Source organism: Protopterus annectens, chromosome 6.part0 (genome assembly GCF_019279795.1).
Source record: "Protopterus annectens isolate FY-2018-M chromosome 6.part0, PAN1.0, whole genome shotgun sequence".
In the NCBI taxonomy this organism is placed as follows: domain Eukaryota; kingdom Metazoa; phylum Chordata; order Ceratodontiformes; family Protopteridae; genus Protopterus; species Protopterus annectens.
The window spans coordinates 1902162100-1902179397 of NC_056737.1; the positions used below are offsets into that span (position 1 = coordinate 1902162100).

A 17298-nucleotide genomic window follows, 5' to 3' on the forward strand; every position below is an offset into this window, starting at 1 on the left:
AGATTTAGTATGATGAAATTCAGCATTGTAAGGTGTTGGTGAAATGGGAGTCAGTCAAATGAGTTGTCAGTCAAATAAAATTTAAGTCAATTGAGTGTCGGTCAAATGGGTGTCAATCAAATGAGTTTTAGGTCAAGTGAAGTAGACCCATATATATATATATATATATATATATATACACACACACACACACACACACACACACAGACGTATATATATATATATATATATATATATATATATATATATATATATATATATATATAGATATATATATATATATATATATAGACACACACACACACACACACACACACAGATAGATAAACTCACATAAATATGCACAAACTAACTTACATAAAGATTCACAAACATACACATTTACCACACTCCCATGTACTTACCAACTGGGTCACTTAAAACTTCATCAGGGTCACATGGTCCAGTTATAGACTGTTCTATATTGAGGGTGAAGTTCAAGGTGCAGTTCCCATTATTCATTAGCACAATGTCACATGAATGTAAACTCCCAACCATAACATTGCCTAGATCCAAACTGCTGTTCTCAGCCTAGAGACAAAAAAAGGATGCAGAGTATTATCGCGACAATAATGTACCAAAAGAGAAGTAATGTCATGTGACAGAGTCACACAATCACTTCATTACACAAGAGACCAATCATATTTTTAGGTCATCATCATTTCCAGATTCAAGTCATCAATATTTCTTGTACAGATGTCTGAAGTGACAGGCCAAAAGACCATCCATTTAATTTCAGACTCATCACTGTTCCTTCATACCTTACCAACTATGATCACAGCAGTTAGATTTACTTAGATGATTAGGTGAAAGAAAGTGGAACCATAATTATGAATCAGTTAAATATGCTGTCAATATATAAACTTAGATAATGTGTTAAAAAGAGTATATGAGGCTAGGACTGGATTCAAAAGTGAAAGCTATCTTCAGTAACCAGTTTCCCCAAATTCTTTATTTCACATACTTCAAAATACTTCTGTCATCACTTAGTTCCTTTAATGATTAAACACTCTTAATTTTAGTATTTCCATAATGGCGTCTCACTTTGACATTCCCAGCAAAAAAATTCTGCATGTTTACATAGGGTTACCACCTATCCCACTTTGCGAGGGACAGTCCCTCTTTGGGCAGTTGTGTCCTGCAAAAAAATCATAAAAATAGCAAATGTCCTGAAATATTAGGGCAAAAGTATTTCCTATATTTTATGTGATAGTTGCATAAAACAGTTATTCTGTATCTGAAACACCTAAATATTATAAGAAACAGAATAAGCAACTAAAATGCTACAAGAATAAGCTTTTATTTAGGCAAAATGTGAAGTTCTGTCCCTTGTACTGACCGTGGGTATGTTTTGGCCTGCAAAATCTGAAGTTTGTACCACAAATGTCCCACTTTGGGCATTTGAAAAGGTGGCAACCCTATCTTTACATCATCTCTTTCTCTACGGTTCACCAAACCATATGGTATTTCTTTCTCTGTGACTGCTATATCCTTACTGGTTGAGGATCTACTTGAGCAAACTAATGAATACTTCATCAAACACAAGATTGCAAGCTGAACCGAACCTACTACTTTATAGACTTTGTATATGGGAAAATCTCAACAGTTCCTGAAATACTGTCATCACCAGTAACATCACAGCTTTCTGTTATCAGTGTAAGACACTGTGCAGTTTCTCTGCAAACATATGAGGGGGTGTCTATTTCAACAGCACAGCACATATACTGTACTTTGTGTTTATCACTGTAGGCCAATGACAAGGCAAGAAGTAATACATTGCAGGCACCCTCAAGTTTTTTTGAGTCTGTTGTGAATACAATCATCTTAAAAGAGAATGTCTGACTTCCTTGTTAAGTATTTTTGTGCTTAAGTGAAGAAGCCCTTGTTGTCTAGGAGTGTGAAGTAATCTAACTAAAATGAAGTGAGGAGAGACAAGCAAGGTTTGCAGCTAGTTCAGTTAAGTTACCAAAATAGTTATCTAGCTTTCATTATCTAATCTACAACCTACTTCTTTACTAAAATCCCATGTGTATTTATTAAGTAATTACAGACCCTGATATAATATCAAATGTGTTTCAGGAAAGGTCAATCATTTGTTATTTTCTTTTTTTTTCTATTACAGCTTACATTTTGAGAATTAAATCAGATTCAATTATATTTTAAGTCTGTATTTTTGAGGATGAGGAACCAAGATGAATTGAACTAACTACTGTTGCTTTCAGCCTGTGGGGCAGCTATTTAGCCAACTTTTATTTATTTTTATTTCCTATTTGTTAACTGGGTTGGTGCAAATACCCTATTCCGGTACATCCTGGTCAAAATTACCCTATTCCGGTACATCCTGGTCAAAATTACACAAGGCAGAATTATAGAAATCATAGCAGTAAAAGTGCAAAATTATACAAGGATTATACAAATGATGTCATAAATATAGAAGAGGAATATAAGAAGACACAGAATACATTTGACACCAGTGAATTAATAAACAAAAAGCAAGCATAAGTTATATATACAGTACTCTGCACCTAGTAGAGCATTGTGGGCTGCATTGAACATTAACACAACTGATTATAACCATGAAAGAATGGGTAACAACACTAATGCAATGCTATTAACAAATAAATTCAAGACTGCTAATTAAAAATTCTCCCACACATATTAAGTATAATATAGTAGCACTACAATAATACTAATGGAATTATTCAACAAGGATTACTGAAACAATTGCACATGTCTACATTTAAGAAAAGGTTTATTTATGAGCTTATTGAATGGTTGAAAACTGTTAGTATTTCTAATAGGTTTAGGAAGGGGATTACAGATAGCAGGAATAATTTTCTTGAATATTTTTTTTTTGTGGTGGCAGTAATAAAAGCTGGCTTTTACAGTGTTGTGCTTGATGGATTTGTTGTGCTTTATGGATAAGGAGTATGGCTTAGTCCGTATTAAGAGCTTATTCTTTAAGAGGGCGACATCAGATTTAAATACCAAATTACTTAATGCGAAAGTAGCTCTTTCTTTTACTGCTAATCACTTCATTTTTGCATGTGTAATACAGAGATATTCAGTATTAGGATTAAGACAAATGAATCTTAGAATTGTTTTTTTTTTTGCAATAAAGATGTGTTTTGACCAGAAAGCAATAAAATGAGAGGCAAGGCATATTCCAGTCTTGGCACCAGGATGTTAACAGATACTGTATGTCTAGCTTCAGCAATAAGGGAGTGCAATATTCTGCATGCTGTCTTCAACTGCATTAGCACATTACAACAATCTTTCACTAAGGGATGAGAAAGTCAGTCCTGGGTCAAGGATATATCCTAGGTACATCTGCTGTGATACTACTGCCAGACTGATACCCTGAGGCAAGTTTTAGAGGATTAGCTTTAGTTAATTTTTCCATTTTTCCAAGTAATATAACTGCAGATTTGTGGGTGTTTAGGGAGAGCTTGTTTATCAGTGACTAATTCCAAAGCAGTGCAAGATCCTTCTAGAGTGAACAGTTGATGTCATAGGATTTTTTTACTAGATCTTTATTTGCATAACGTAGGTATATAATTTCTAGTTAAGATTTGCTAGATTACATAAAGAATGAAAACAGCAGTGGTTATAGGGATAGAACCCAGATGTACATCTAATTTCAAAGTAGCACACTGTTTGTAGCAGTCTGTGTCTCCAGACCTCTAGCTGCAAAGTACAGTTGTGTACACTTGCCATAAATGTAGATGTTCGAGTGTCTGTTGCAGTCATTACATTTGGGTTATCTGCTTGCAGTATCCCTCAGTCAGCCTGATTAACAAAGTCTTGGGTCCTGTGTCAGTTGCTGTCCCGTCTTCTATGACGTCAGGTCATCAGGGGTATAAAACATGCAGCCAATGCCATTACATCAGTTTTTCTTGCCCCAGATGTCAGGTGCCCCCCTAATGGGAAGCAATTAAATCTATAATATAAGGATATACCTCCAACAAAAAAGCAAATACACCAAAAAGCTTTTTGAGCATAGTAAGTGAGAGTAGAGGTATAGCCAAAAGAAGAAACGGGGCTGGAGGGAGGGTAACCAGGACTGCAACAGTGAATGCACTCGAACATCTACATTTATGGTAAGTCTACACAACTGTACTATGTTCTTCATGTTTCACTGATGCAGTCATTACATTTGGGTAGATTCCCAAAGCTAAGGTTGGGAGGAGGAATTTAAATAGAATTAGGACCAGCTATAAGGCCCTGCAAGACTGCAGTGGCAAAACCAGCTCTGGATTTAGAGAAAACTGGCAAATGATAATGCTTGGTGAAAGTATGTACAGAACTCCAGGTAGCAGCTTCTAGGATGTCCCTTGTAGGGACGCCCCTGAGAAAGGCTGTAGAGGTAGATGCAGCCCTGGTTGAATGGAGTCTGATGCCCTGTGGGATAGGCTTTCCATGGTGCTTATAGCAGAAATGAATGCAGTGGCCTATCCATTTTGAAATGGTTTGCTTTGAAATAGCTTTCCCCTCTGCCCTTGCAGCAAATGCCACCAGCAGTTGTTCAGATTTCCTTTGAGGTTTAGTCCTGTCCAGGTAGAATCTAAGTTGTCTGTGCACATCTAAGGAGTGCAGTATCTGTTCCCCTTTGTTCTGTGGGTTAGGAAAGAAGGTAGGCAAATGAATGGACTGATTAAGAGCCACACTGGATACCATCTTGGGCATGAAGGAGGGATTGGTTCTGAGGGACACCCTGTCCGCATGAAATATGATGAAAGGCTCCACTGCCATAAGAGCCTGTAACTCAGATACTCTTCTTGCATAAGCAATTGTTAAAAGGAAAGCTGTTTTCCAGGAAAGGAATTTTTAATCTGCAGTAGCAGCTGGCTCAAATGGAGGAAGACTGAGTTTCTCCAAGACAAAGTTAAGGTCCCGGGCTGGAGTTGGAGCTCTCCTCGGTGGCCTTAAATTTTTTGCCCCTCTGAGGAACTGCTTGAGCAGTGGGTGAGAGACGAGGGGAGGCTCTGTGCTATAATGAGCTGAAATGGCTGAGGCATGAATTTAGATGAAGGAAAAAGACAAGCCCTTATGAAGCATCTGGGCACTGCTGTGCAATTGGGCACTGCTGCGCTCATCCCTTGAGATTGGTTCCAGGTACAAAATCTTTTCCATTTTGCAGCATAAGATATTCTAGTACTAGGCCTCCTGGCCTCTAAAATTATATCCATCACTGATTTACTGAGGGGTGGTAAAGGAGAGATTAGGTAATTAGCCAGGCTGCTAGGTTCAGGGTTTGCAGCTGAGGGTGCAGAATCTGGTTCTCCTGCTGAGACAACAGGGAAGGAGTCTGAGGCAGGTGCCATGGGGCCAAGAGTGACACACTGCACAGGAGGGGGTACCAGTGTTGGTGTAGCCAGTCGGTGCAATTAAAATCATCCTTGGCTTGTCCTGTTTGATCTTTAGAAGTACCTTGGAGGGCAGAGGCAGAGGAGGAAAGGCATAAACTGATAGGTTTTTCCAGCTGAAGGATAGAGCATCCACTTTCCAAGCTAGTTTGTGGGGAATCCTTGTGCAAAATGTGTCCAATTGATGGTTCTGGGGGGGGAGGCAAATAAGTCTATACCTGGGCTCCCCCATTTGCTTGTCAACATGTTGAAAATCCTTGGTTCCAGTTTCCACTCGTGTGGGTCCATGAGGTTTCTGCTTAGTCCATCTGCCAGTGTATTTAGTTTTCCTGGCAGGAATTGAGCTTGTAGATTCACTTGGTAGCTCAAGGCTGTGCTCCATAATGCCATGGCTAGTCTGCAGAGGGGGTAAGAGTGTGTGCCCCCCTGCTTGTTTATGCACCACATGACCGTGGTGTTGTCCATCTTTACATCCTTGAAGGCTGTCAGAGCATTCTGTACAGCTAACATTTCCTTTTGATTTATGTGTAGTTGCATTTGACTTGGGTTCCATTTGCCCTGAATGCACTTCCCTGCCAGGTGAGCTCCCCATGCATAGTCTGATGCATCTGTTGTTAAGGTTTGGGCGGCAGGGGGTAGTGTGAATGGTAGTCCCTTGTTTTGGTGGCAGGCCGCTGCCCACCAAAGGAACTCTAGGTGTAGGCAGGTATGATAGGAATCATAGCTTCTAGATCCTGTGAATGTTGACACCATAGGCTTTTGAGATACCATTGCAGTTTCCTCTTATGCAGCCTTGCATATGGAATTAGAAGAATGCAGGAGGCCATGAACCCCAAGGCTTGCAGTATTTGCCTTGCAGATAGCTGGGTCTTTGTGGCCACTTGTTTGAAGTAGGTTGTCAAATGAGTCAGTTTCTCTGGCGTGAGGAAAGCCATCTGAGAAGTTGTATTCAACCTTGCTCCCAGGAATATAATTTGTTGACAGGATACCAGGCGTGATTTCTTTTCATTTATGGTGTATCCCAGACAAGTCAGTACCCTTTGAACAAAGGCCAGATGATTCAAAAGTATGTCCTGGCTTTCTGCCTGAATTAGACAATCGTCCAGGTATGGATATATTTGAATATTTATTTGCCTGCAGAATGCAATGACTGGAGCTAGGCACGTTGTGAATACCCTGGGCGCAGTAGATAAGCCAAAGGGCAGTGCAGAGAACTGATAATGCATGTAGCCTGCTTTGAAGCGTAGGTATCTTCTGCAAGACTCCCTGATAGGGATGTGCAGGTATGCTTCTTTTAAGTCTAGTGTTGCCAACCATGCATCTTTGCCAAGCATAGGAAGCAGCTGGTGAAGAGTCAGCATCTTGAATTTTGGAATCACCAGAAAGGTCTTTAAAGTAGAAAGGTCCAGGATAGGACGCCATGTATTGCCTTTTCTGGGTACCAGAAAAAGTCTCGAATAGAAACTTTGTCCCTTTTCCTCTTCTGGTACCAACTGAATAGCCCCCATGCTTAAGAGAGAGAGTACTTGATTTTGGGCCTCTGCCCACTGATTTGGGGGTAGGTCTGGCCACCTGCTTGGTGTTGATAAGGTGTGGAAGTGAAATCTGTATTCTTGGGACACTATATTTAAAACTCATTTGTCCTGGGTAATGAGTTCCTAGCTTTTGGCCTGCAGACCAATCTTTCCTCCTAAAGGAGCATTCAGTTGAGAAGTGCTTGGAAGTATTAAAAGCAAGTCATTGAGACAGTTTTCCATCTGGGGGAATCTTACTACTCCCTGATTTGGGTGCAGAAACCTCCTACTGCTTAGTCTTGTATGTCCCCTGGGATTGAAACCAGGGGTTTCTGCTGTGTCTGGGTTTGGCTTGAGAAGACCTGGAAGGGGCTGTAAAGGATCAATTCTTACAGGGCCAGTGCCTACTAAATCTAGGAGGCTGAACTTGTAAGAAATCTTTAACAGTTTGCATAGATTTAGCTTTATCTTCCATCTTTTTAAGAACTTCTTCTGCCTTATTGCCAAACAGATGGTCCTGATTTAAGGGAGCATCCAACAATTTAGCTTTAACATGATCAGGCAAAGATTGCTCCTTAGCCAAGCATGCCTTCTGAGCACAGACTCAGTAACAGCAGCCTCTAATGAATCAAATCCACATTGCAAAGTATTTTTTCTAACCTGTTTAGCAGAATGCATTAAATCTTGTAATTCTTTATTTTCCACACAGTCAGGAATCAACATCATTTTCTGTTTAAGCAATCCAATAACATGTTGCTGATACTTTAACATATGAAATTGGCAGTTTAAAGCCCTAATGGCCAAGGCTGCAGAAGTGTAAACATTCTTACCCCATCTATCCACTGCCCTGGAATCTCTATCAGATGGAGTAGGATTTTTAGCAGTAGAAGCCTTAATGCACTTGGATCCCTGTGAAATAGTCTCTGGATCCGCAATAGGATTTTTAAAAAGGAACTTGTGTGAATTAGGAACCCTGTAATATCTGTCAGGTTTTCTGGGAGCAGGAGGCAAAGAATCAGGGGCTAAACTAGATTCCGAAAAAGCATCATCAAGAATGTCTAGTACAGGAGGAATAGCTAAAGGCCTATGCTGAGGCAGGAGTAAGAAATCCCTAAGCCTCTTTTTTGAATCAGAAAAATCTTGGCTTTCCCAGTGGAAATGCTCCCTTAGAGTATGTAAGGTTTCACCAAAAAAAAAATCCTCTGAAGGGGAAGCAGAGGGAATAGAGTCCTCTGCATCAGAATCCTCATAAGTAGATAATGGTAAATCCAGATCATCAGAAGAATCAGAAAAATCAGAATCCTGGTCAGAAGATTCATAAACAACTTCAGTCCTAGGTCTCTTAAAAGGGGGAGGTTGGCTTCCCCTGATTAGAGTTATAAGATCTTCAGCCATTCTTATCATTTGTTTTTTAGGCATAGAGGCCTGAGCATGCAGCCTGGGCATCGTTTTTTAGGCATGGTTCGAGATTTAGGCCTAAATGAAGAAGGTGACTTTGGTTTAATATGAAAGTCTGTAGGCCTGAATACACCCTCAGAAGCCGGTGCCTGCACAGCGGCTCTGGACCCATCCAAGGTAGAGACATCCATGGGTTCCATAGTTGAAGCATCTTGCGGCATTCCAGACTCCAAATGGGTCTCAGTAGAGGCCTGCAAATCAGGAGTAGTGGGTATCAGGGGCTGCAAATGCGCCTCACTGAGTACCAGCGAACTGGCGACTGGCTTAGGAGAAGCGTTGTCGGCAGTTTTGGACCTCAGTGGCCTGTCTGTCTTTATCTTTGGGTTTTTTTTGAAATCCTGGTAGTCGGATGGCTAACCAACAACATTTCTGGATAATTAAACCAAGAACCAAAATATTTAGAGGCAAAAATATACCGACGATGGAGAGTGCGCTGATTAAATAAAGCACAAAACCGACAGCAAGGAACGTCGTGGTCAGGGCCTAGGCACGGAATACAGTATGAATGAAAATCTTTATGAGGTATTTGCTTTCCACATGTAATGCAATTATTAACTTTTACTGACCTTGGTAAGGAGCAAGAAAAAGTTTTCCCAACGGGGTACTTAGCTTTAGTTGAAGACTTCGGTTCTGAAACTCGAAAACGAAAATTTCAGGAGTCGGCCGACCGGTACTTACGAACTGCTTCTGCTTCGGGCACCGAATGGCAAGAAAGACTGATGTAATGACATCAGCTGCATGTTTCATACCCCTGACGACCTGACGTCATGGAAGAAGGGACAGCAACCAACGTAGGACCCAAGACTTTGTTAATCAGGCTGACTGAGGGCTACTGCAAGCAGATAACCCAAATGTAATGACTGCAACAGTGAAACACGAAGAACATCCACAAAATATCTATCATTTAGTTAGCCAGAAAACCATTCACAGACACTCATTAAGCATTATCAGCTCTGGAGTTTCAGGAAGAGCAGGTCATGACTGACTACCTCAAAGGCTCTTTTAACACCTACAAAACAGCTCCTATTAACAGACATTTTTCAACTTATTGTAAACCTCATTATGAAAACAGCAAAATGCAATAAGAGTCCTTTATTTTTGTCTGGAAGCCATGCAGACTATGTGCAGGTATGTCATATATTTGTAGTTATTCTACGATTTGGCTGCAAACCATTTTTCTAAGATTTGTGCTGTAACAGAGATCTGGTTCAAGGCAGCAGAAATCACCCCTGCACAACCAGGTTATAACTCATTCCACACCTTTCAGCCCCAGAACTTGGACCGAAGCTCCAAAAGCAGTGGTGTTACCATATTCATAAAGGATGCACACACCTCCAGACTGGTAGCCCAACATAACACATCAGAGATACTTCAGGTGCAGCTAATATTGGGTAAGATAGTGATTCAGGTCGTAGCCTGCTATAGGTCCCCAACCATGTCTCAAGACTCACATTCCACATTCCTAAGCACCCTGAAGATTATCAGGGTCCAACCTAACACTCTCATACAGGGCGACTTCAACTACTCCTCCATTAACTGGGAAAAGTACTCATGTACCAATTCACTTGCCCAACGCTTCCTGGAATTCATTAATTCCAATGCCCTGGACCAGCTCGTTCTTACCCCCAATAGAGGTAGCAACATTCTTGACCTGATCATTACTAACATGGGCGACTATTGCTCTATACCAGTAGTCAACTCCTCCCTGGTTAGATCTGACCACAAACTAATCACATTGGAAATACACATCCCTCCCACCCCCCCACCCCCGCAAAGGTAACTACCATGAGAAACTTCTCCAAAGCTAACTTTGAGCTTCTAAAGACAGAGGTGGCTAACTTCACAGCACTCATGCAACTGCAGAACAGCTGCATGACAGCCAAATCATACACTAATGCCTTGTACGAACACGTACACAAATGCATGGATCTTGCCATACCCAATAGAACCAAGAAGCTCTCCTCCAAAAAAAGGAAGCCAATCTGGTTGTCCCTTGCCATAAACAAACTCTACAGCAGAAGGAAGAAACTGATGCGGAATAAGGTGAAGTCCCAAGACTGGAAAAACTCCCTTATCAGCCTCAACAAAAAGTTGAGATCCCTCATCAAATTCTCTAAAGCTAGCTATGAAAACAGAATTGCAGCAGATAGTAAAGACAACCACAAGGCCTTCTATAGTTATGTAAAGAATCTCCATGGCAATATCCAGATTTTCTCGGTGCTATTGCACAATGGCACCTCCTATACTAAGCCAACAGATATTGCCAATATGCTGGCTGACAGATTCAGTGCCAACTTTACCCCTCTCTCATCCACCAAAGGACCAATCACAATACCAGTAGATTGCCAGGCACCTAGTATTACTGTTGCACAGGTTAAAACAGCACTGTCCAAGGCCAAGAATACAGCTTCTATGGGACCTGACAATATCTCTGGCTGTGTTCTACATGAACTACAGAGTGAACTGGGACTTTACCTATGTGCCCTGTTCAATCACAGCTTCACCTCAGGCTTTGTCCCTACTGAATGGCGCACTGCTACAGTTATCCCTCTCCATAAAGGAGGAGCGACTACAGACCCTGGGAACTATCGCCCCATTAGCCTGACAAGTCTGACATGCAAAGCTATGGAACGCTTATTTAATTAACAGTTTTGGACAGTTGAACTTTTAGAAGTGGACCTAATAAACAAGCATATAGGGAATCTCCAAACTCTGGATCTCACACAGTTTGGTTTTGTGAAGGGTAGATCATCCCTACTCAACCTGGTCGATGTCTTTGAGTCAGTGTCCAGAGCTGTGGATGAAGGCAAGGTGGTTCATACAGCCTACCTTGATCTGGCCAAGGCCTTTGATACCATTCTCCACTCAGAAATCATAGAAAAACTCACTAAGCTAGGCAACAACCCTATATCACTACGTGGGTTTGCAAACTGGCTCACAGATAGAATCCATAGTGTGAAAGTAGCTGACTAAAAGTCAGACTGCCGACCAGTCACGAGTGGAGTCCCACAGGGTTCGGTCCTGGGTCCTCTCCTGTTTGGTATCTACTTCAGGCCAACACAAAGGGCCTCTGGCTTACAACGTTTGCAGACAATTGCAAGTTGGGTGTCATAATATACTCCACAAGTGATGCTGACATCCTACAAAAAGGCCTCACTGAGACCAATGACTGGTGTCAGAACCATGGTCTTAAGCTCAATGCCAAAAAATGTGTCATCCTCTTTGGGAAAAACTGGTTCCCATGAATTACCACATCGATGGCAGTCCACTGAACACAGAAGATGTTATAAGAGATCTGAGAACACAGTTTTACAGCAACCTCTCTTTTGACCACCACATTGCCACTGTGATCAGAAAGTCCTTCTATGCGGCACATTTCATTACTAAGGGTTTTGCATCCAGGAAGAAAGAGGTCATTGTCTCCCTCTACTCTTCCCCCATTAGGCCAATCATCGAGTACAATGCCTCATTTGGCATGTACCTCACTAGACACCTGCAACAACTGGTGAGGCCTCAAAAGTACCTCACAAAGAGGATCCTAGGCCTTAAACACTTGTCCTATATGGACAGACTAAAAAAACTCCAACTATTCTTTGTCTCATATCGCCTACTTAGAGAAGACATCTGCTTGACTTATAAAGCCATGTCTAACCCAGCTCTGTTAAAAATGCTACATCTAAAGAAATCCCAATCTCTCTGCACTACACACTCCAGAGACCTCAACCTCATTACCACAATCAACAGAACAAGCTGGAGGGACAGGTTCATAACCCAGAGGCTGCCCATGCTATGGAATAGACTTCCCATACATGTCAAGCGGAGTGCCTCACTGGCTCTCTTCAAGAGAAATGTTGATGAGTGAATGGGAAATAGAAAATTCACCCCAGGGATCACTCCAGTGACTCTACTCGACAGAGGCACTGGGAACTATGGTCGGGTGGCACGATGCCAGGGTAATCTTATGGGCTAGGCTTGTAAAGGCTCCAGGGCCATTAGCCTAGTACACACCTATGAATCTATGAACCTATCTAAGCAATTGTGTCAGTCTTCATTAATGTTGAGAAATAATCAGCAGTTTTGGACAGTGGAACTTTTAGAAGTGGATGTATGGTTGTCTGCTCTTCATTAATCTATTAATTGACTTGGACATAGAGACTACTGAGTTGTTGCCCATGTCTATATGATTTACTAATCAAAAACTGAAATTATAAAAAAATGAATAAGAAATATTAGTACAGATAAAACTACTGAAATGCAAAACAATGTAATTAATAAGAAATTAAAAAAGATGGATAATAATTGGATTATGTAATGTTGTTGTGGTAGAACAAATAAGAACTTCTGAAGTCTCAATTTCATCATCCAAAAACATAGAAGTGATAAATATCAATTTTCAAGTTAGAAATGACAGTAGGTCAACAGATATTGCTGATTACAATAAAGTAGCGGTTCTTGGGGTAATTACAGGAAATTATGTGATATAAACAAGACTAATATCACTGTAAAAAGTTTTATAATATGAGAAGGAACAAATTTGTTTAAAATGCATCCCTTAAATCCCATGAGAAAATGTAGTTTTACAAATATTGGATTATTTGGAATTAAGTTCATTTAAAACATATTTTAATAAAATCACTCCATCATCACCTTGGACTACTGGAATTATTAGAAATTCACAAAGGCACATATGTTTAATAACTGGGCAAGACCATGCTGAACAGTCTATAATATTAAATTTATTACATGCTGTGAAAATTGTATTGATGACCCATATAGGCTGCCTACTGACAATCTTCATCTGAGGTATTATGAGGCTGGTTTTATAACAGTTGTAACGGAGTTGCTGAAATACATAAACACTTTCTAAGGACTTCCAAAGCTTACTGAAAAAGCATCAAGACTCAGAAGACCTAATAATTATAATAAGTCTATACAATGCTATTATTGCAATGCTCAGAGATTTGTAAATAAGTATTATGAGTTACTCAGGCGATTTGTTCAGCTTATTACATATTGAGAACTGTAAGGCTGTGGATATTGTGGAAGTATGAATAGCCAAAGATTTTAATTTTCCAAGGAATAAAGAGTATGCAGGTCGTAGAGAAAAATCTAGTTGTGCTGGTATATTATTACTTGTTCACAAATCCATGATTCCCACTGTATTTGCTTTAAACACTACAGTGGAAGGTTTAGTTACAGATATTCATGATTCTGCAAGAAATTGTAAACTGCTTCTTAGAGTCAGTTATCTACACCCAGATATCAAATCTGATAAGAACTAACATCATTTACTAAAGTTAGTATTTTAGATACAAAAATATTTTTGATTGATGATTCTAATTATCCTAATACTGATTGGTTGAATTACATTGCTGATATTATACTCATCAAGGCATTTATCAATATATTTTTTCACTGACTCAATTATCTTGTCTGAAGTAAAACAAGAGACAGAAATTTACTGGATGTAGTTGTCAGTGATATTCCAAATTTACTTAGTAATATATTTATGAATACACCTCTTGATACTTCAGATCACAGTTCTATTACTTTTAATTAATAATAATGTATCAGCAAGTAGTAAGATTAAATATAACTATGGTATAATAAATTATCAATTTTTAAAACATTTTAGATAATACCGATTGGCAGAATTTGAGTATAAAAGCATACTAAATTTAATTATTTAGCCTTGGGAAATGTATTGATTAGTAATATTAAATCTACAGCTGAAGTAAATTATCATAAAATAAAACAAAATAAGTTTCCCTTTTACTAGAACTCTATTTTAATTACATTACATAAGCCAAAGAAAATAATCTTACAACTTTATCATAAACTTCTAGTTCACAGTCATAGAATTAAATTCAATAAAATATGTTGATGAGACTCAGGCCTGAAAATCCAAGAACATTAAAAAATCAGTCCAAATGCCAAAGAATCACAAGACTTTTAACATATTAAGGGCTTTCATCTCACAGTGATTTAAGAAGCCTTAAATAAATGTAAGACAAAAGTGATTAATTTAGTAAAGGTTTTGAAACCCTTACGGTATTGGCATCATGGTGAAGGTGTTTACCTAACCAACACAAGGTACAAAGTTTGATTCTCACTTTTAGGAGAAATTGGTCAGGTTTAAAATGGCCCACAAGGGTAGCTAGCCTAGTACTTACCTATGAAACGATGGCATTTAGACTGAATGTTTTAATAAAAAAGCAAATATCTCAAATTTAAAGTAAAAAGTGAGAAAATAAAATATGAGAATAAACTGGCTGCTGATAAAAATAATAAAAAGGTATACTATCAATATATGAATTCCATGACTAAATCTCAACATCCAATATGTTCTTTATAGACTGAAGGTTTATTAATTAGTGACCCAAACCCCCAGATTTACCTATCTCCCATGCAGAACTAATCTAGTCCTGCACAGAAGCGGCAGTTTAAGAGGAGGATTGGCAGCGCACTATGCATATTAATGAAGGTACGCTGCCTGAGCTCCAAATTCTACATGGAGCGTGGACGAGTGCAGGGGCATGTCTGAGAGCAGAGCCCTCAGAATAAACATGCCCCTGCAAAGTAGAACAGCAGAAACTGTAAATAAATGAGCAAGACCGCTCATAGGTGTCTGCATATCCCCACCAGCAGTCCCCCATGTGTACAACAGGAACAGTACATATAAATAAAATGAAGAAACCCTTTTAATTTTTTTTTAAAACCCCGAGTACAGCTAACCGTAGGTGCGTGGGTTTGCCCATCACTTAGCTACAGTTAAAGCAGTTTAAAAGGCTGAAGAGGATAACAAGGAAGATATATGCAGATGAAGCAGTGCAGCAATAATGTAGTGGTCAGAGCATCTGCATAATGAGCAGGCATCCCCGGTTTGAGTCCCACTGCAGCACATTCCATTTTCTATGTGAAATCTGTATATGAACATTTTTTGACATTCTTTAGCAGTATAACCTACTAAATAACATTTAAATTTGAACCTGAATACTGCATTAAATGCACATGTAAAGTGTCAGTGTCATAATGAATAAGGCACTAGTAAGCAGGTTTAAGCACAAATAAGTAAGCATATATAAGCATTAGTAAACGTGTTTAAGTGTGTTTGCGAGGGGGTACGCATTGCCTACACAGATTAAGCAAAGTAGAAGCTAACTGAATGTAAGAAACTGTAGCCGGAGGTTAGCATTGCTTAGCTCCACGCAAACCCGTGCACACTGCTTACAACTGATTTAAAGTACCTTAGTCACTCTGTACCCAATAGCCAGTGTTCTGCTCAGCAACAAAATAAACAGCTTCTGCAAGGCTCAAACTCAGAACCCTGTACACCACAGTCACAGTAGTTAACCACTAAGCCATCGTAGCAATACATATAAATGAGCTATCAGCAAACTAATCCTCACCACAGGAAAATCAAATCAAACATGTGAACTGAATCTATGCACATTGTGATGTATAACCTGCCACAGAACATAAATATGTGAACTGGAGTATTGCAGTAAGCATAGATTTGAGGCGTTATTGTAATAAAGTGTAGAAGTCCCCAGGTCCCCATACAGTGTATGTACACATGAATCACAGATACCAGACACATATATAACCTGTAATGAATAATAAATCACTGCCAAAAGGCAAATATAGTGCTAATTAACTATTAAGCAATGCAACCGTAGCACAGCTCAACTTAGTAAGTGTAAACAATGTGTAGGTAAGCCAATCCAATCTGCCCAGTGGTATACCTCTTTAAACAATGCCAACCTTAGGTAGGAAGATTTGCCCATAGCTTAGCCTTTTCAAAACCGGCCAATCACAGAAAAGTGCAGGGAAATCAGCCCTACTTAAACCCAAGAGGCGGGAATACAGCTCATAACTGGTTGTAGCTTCCCCTTGCAGACACTATGGCAGTAAGGGGAGAAGGAGTGCACTTCTCAGCACAGTGCTGGTGCATCCAGAAGTCCAAGGTCATGGCTGGACTCCTAGTTAAAGACCATGCACAGAGACTGCTGCAGGACCAGTACCAGGACTCCAAATATAAGGTGGAGGCCTGGGACCATCTCGCCCGTGACCTCACCAGTGCCACTGGCATACCCCGAACTGTTGAGCAGGTCAGGCACCACTATGCTGACCTGAAGCAGTGGAAGGGGGACCTCTTGGTGGAGTGGCTCTAAGTGGCTAGAGCATCAGGGGATGTCCCAGCTGTGTGTAAGTATCAGTCCACTACCTGTTTAATAATGGCCAGCTCAGGTATATCATGGATAGGTATGGCTAAATATTCCTCTTATGTCCCCCACAGCTGCAATGGAGAGGGCCGTGAACCAGGAGGCCCACATCTGCCACATGGCGCAGTTGTGACGCGAGGCAGGTCAGTAATACTCATACTTTTACTGTCATAGGAAATAAAAATAAAAGTAGTAGTAAAGTACTTGCTAGTATAAAACCTGTATTGTTCAAGGCAAGTACTGCATACACTAGTGAATATGGCCGGAAGAGTCTATTATTGTTAGTATGGCAATAAAAGTGTAATACCCTCAAAAAACAGGTCTAACAGCTGGACTGTATGTGTATATTCTGGTATCATATGGTAATGTAGATTTGCAATCATGTAATACTACTGTAGTATTAAGTACTGTTACCCACACCATGCACCATAATGTGAATCTGTAGGAATGCCTGTATATGACAGGTATAATCCCAAGAGGTCGTTTAGTACAGCTGAAAGAGACACAGACAGTAAACAGGGGAAATGCAGACAACAAAACCCAAATAGCACATGCAACTGAGATGTGAACTGTTGTTTTATTAGCACAAACAGCCACGGTTTGAATCCTGCCAGTGGTAATAGTCTGCATACAGAATTATACACCACGACTGTACAGATATGTCCAGACTGTCTATTAAAGGGGCCCATATCTAAT

The 17298-nt window shown here is 39.9% G+C and overlaps 1 protein-coding gene across 1 annotated transcript in view; it reads right to left on the minus strand.

Moving 5' to 3' along the window:
• The window catches only part of CFAP65 (cilia and flagella associated protein 65), a 2328717-nt gene that overhangs the window by 1004603 nt on the left and 1306816 nt on the right, over nt 1–17298 (minus strand). Inside the window, exon 16 of the mRNA XM_044075222.1 lies at nt 405–570. Within this exon, the coding sequence (XP_043931157.1) occupies nt 405–570 (166 nt within the window). The remainder of the gene's footprint in view (nt 1–404; nt 571–17298) is intronic.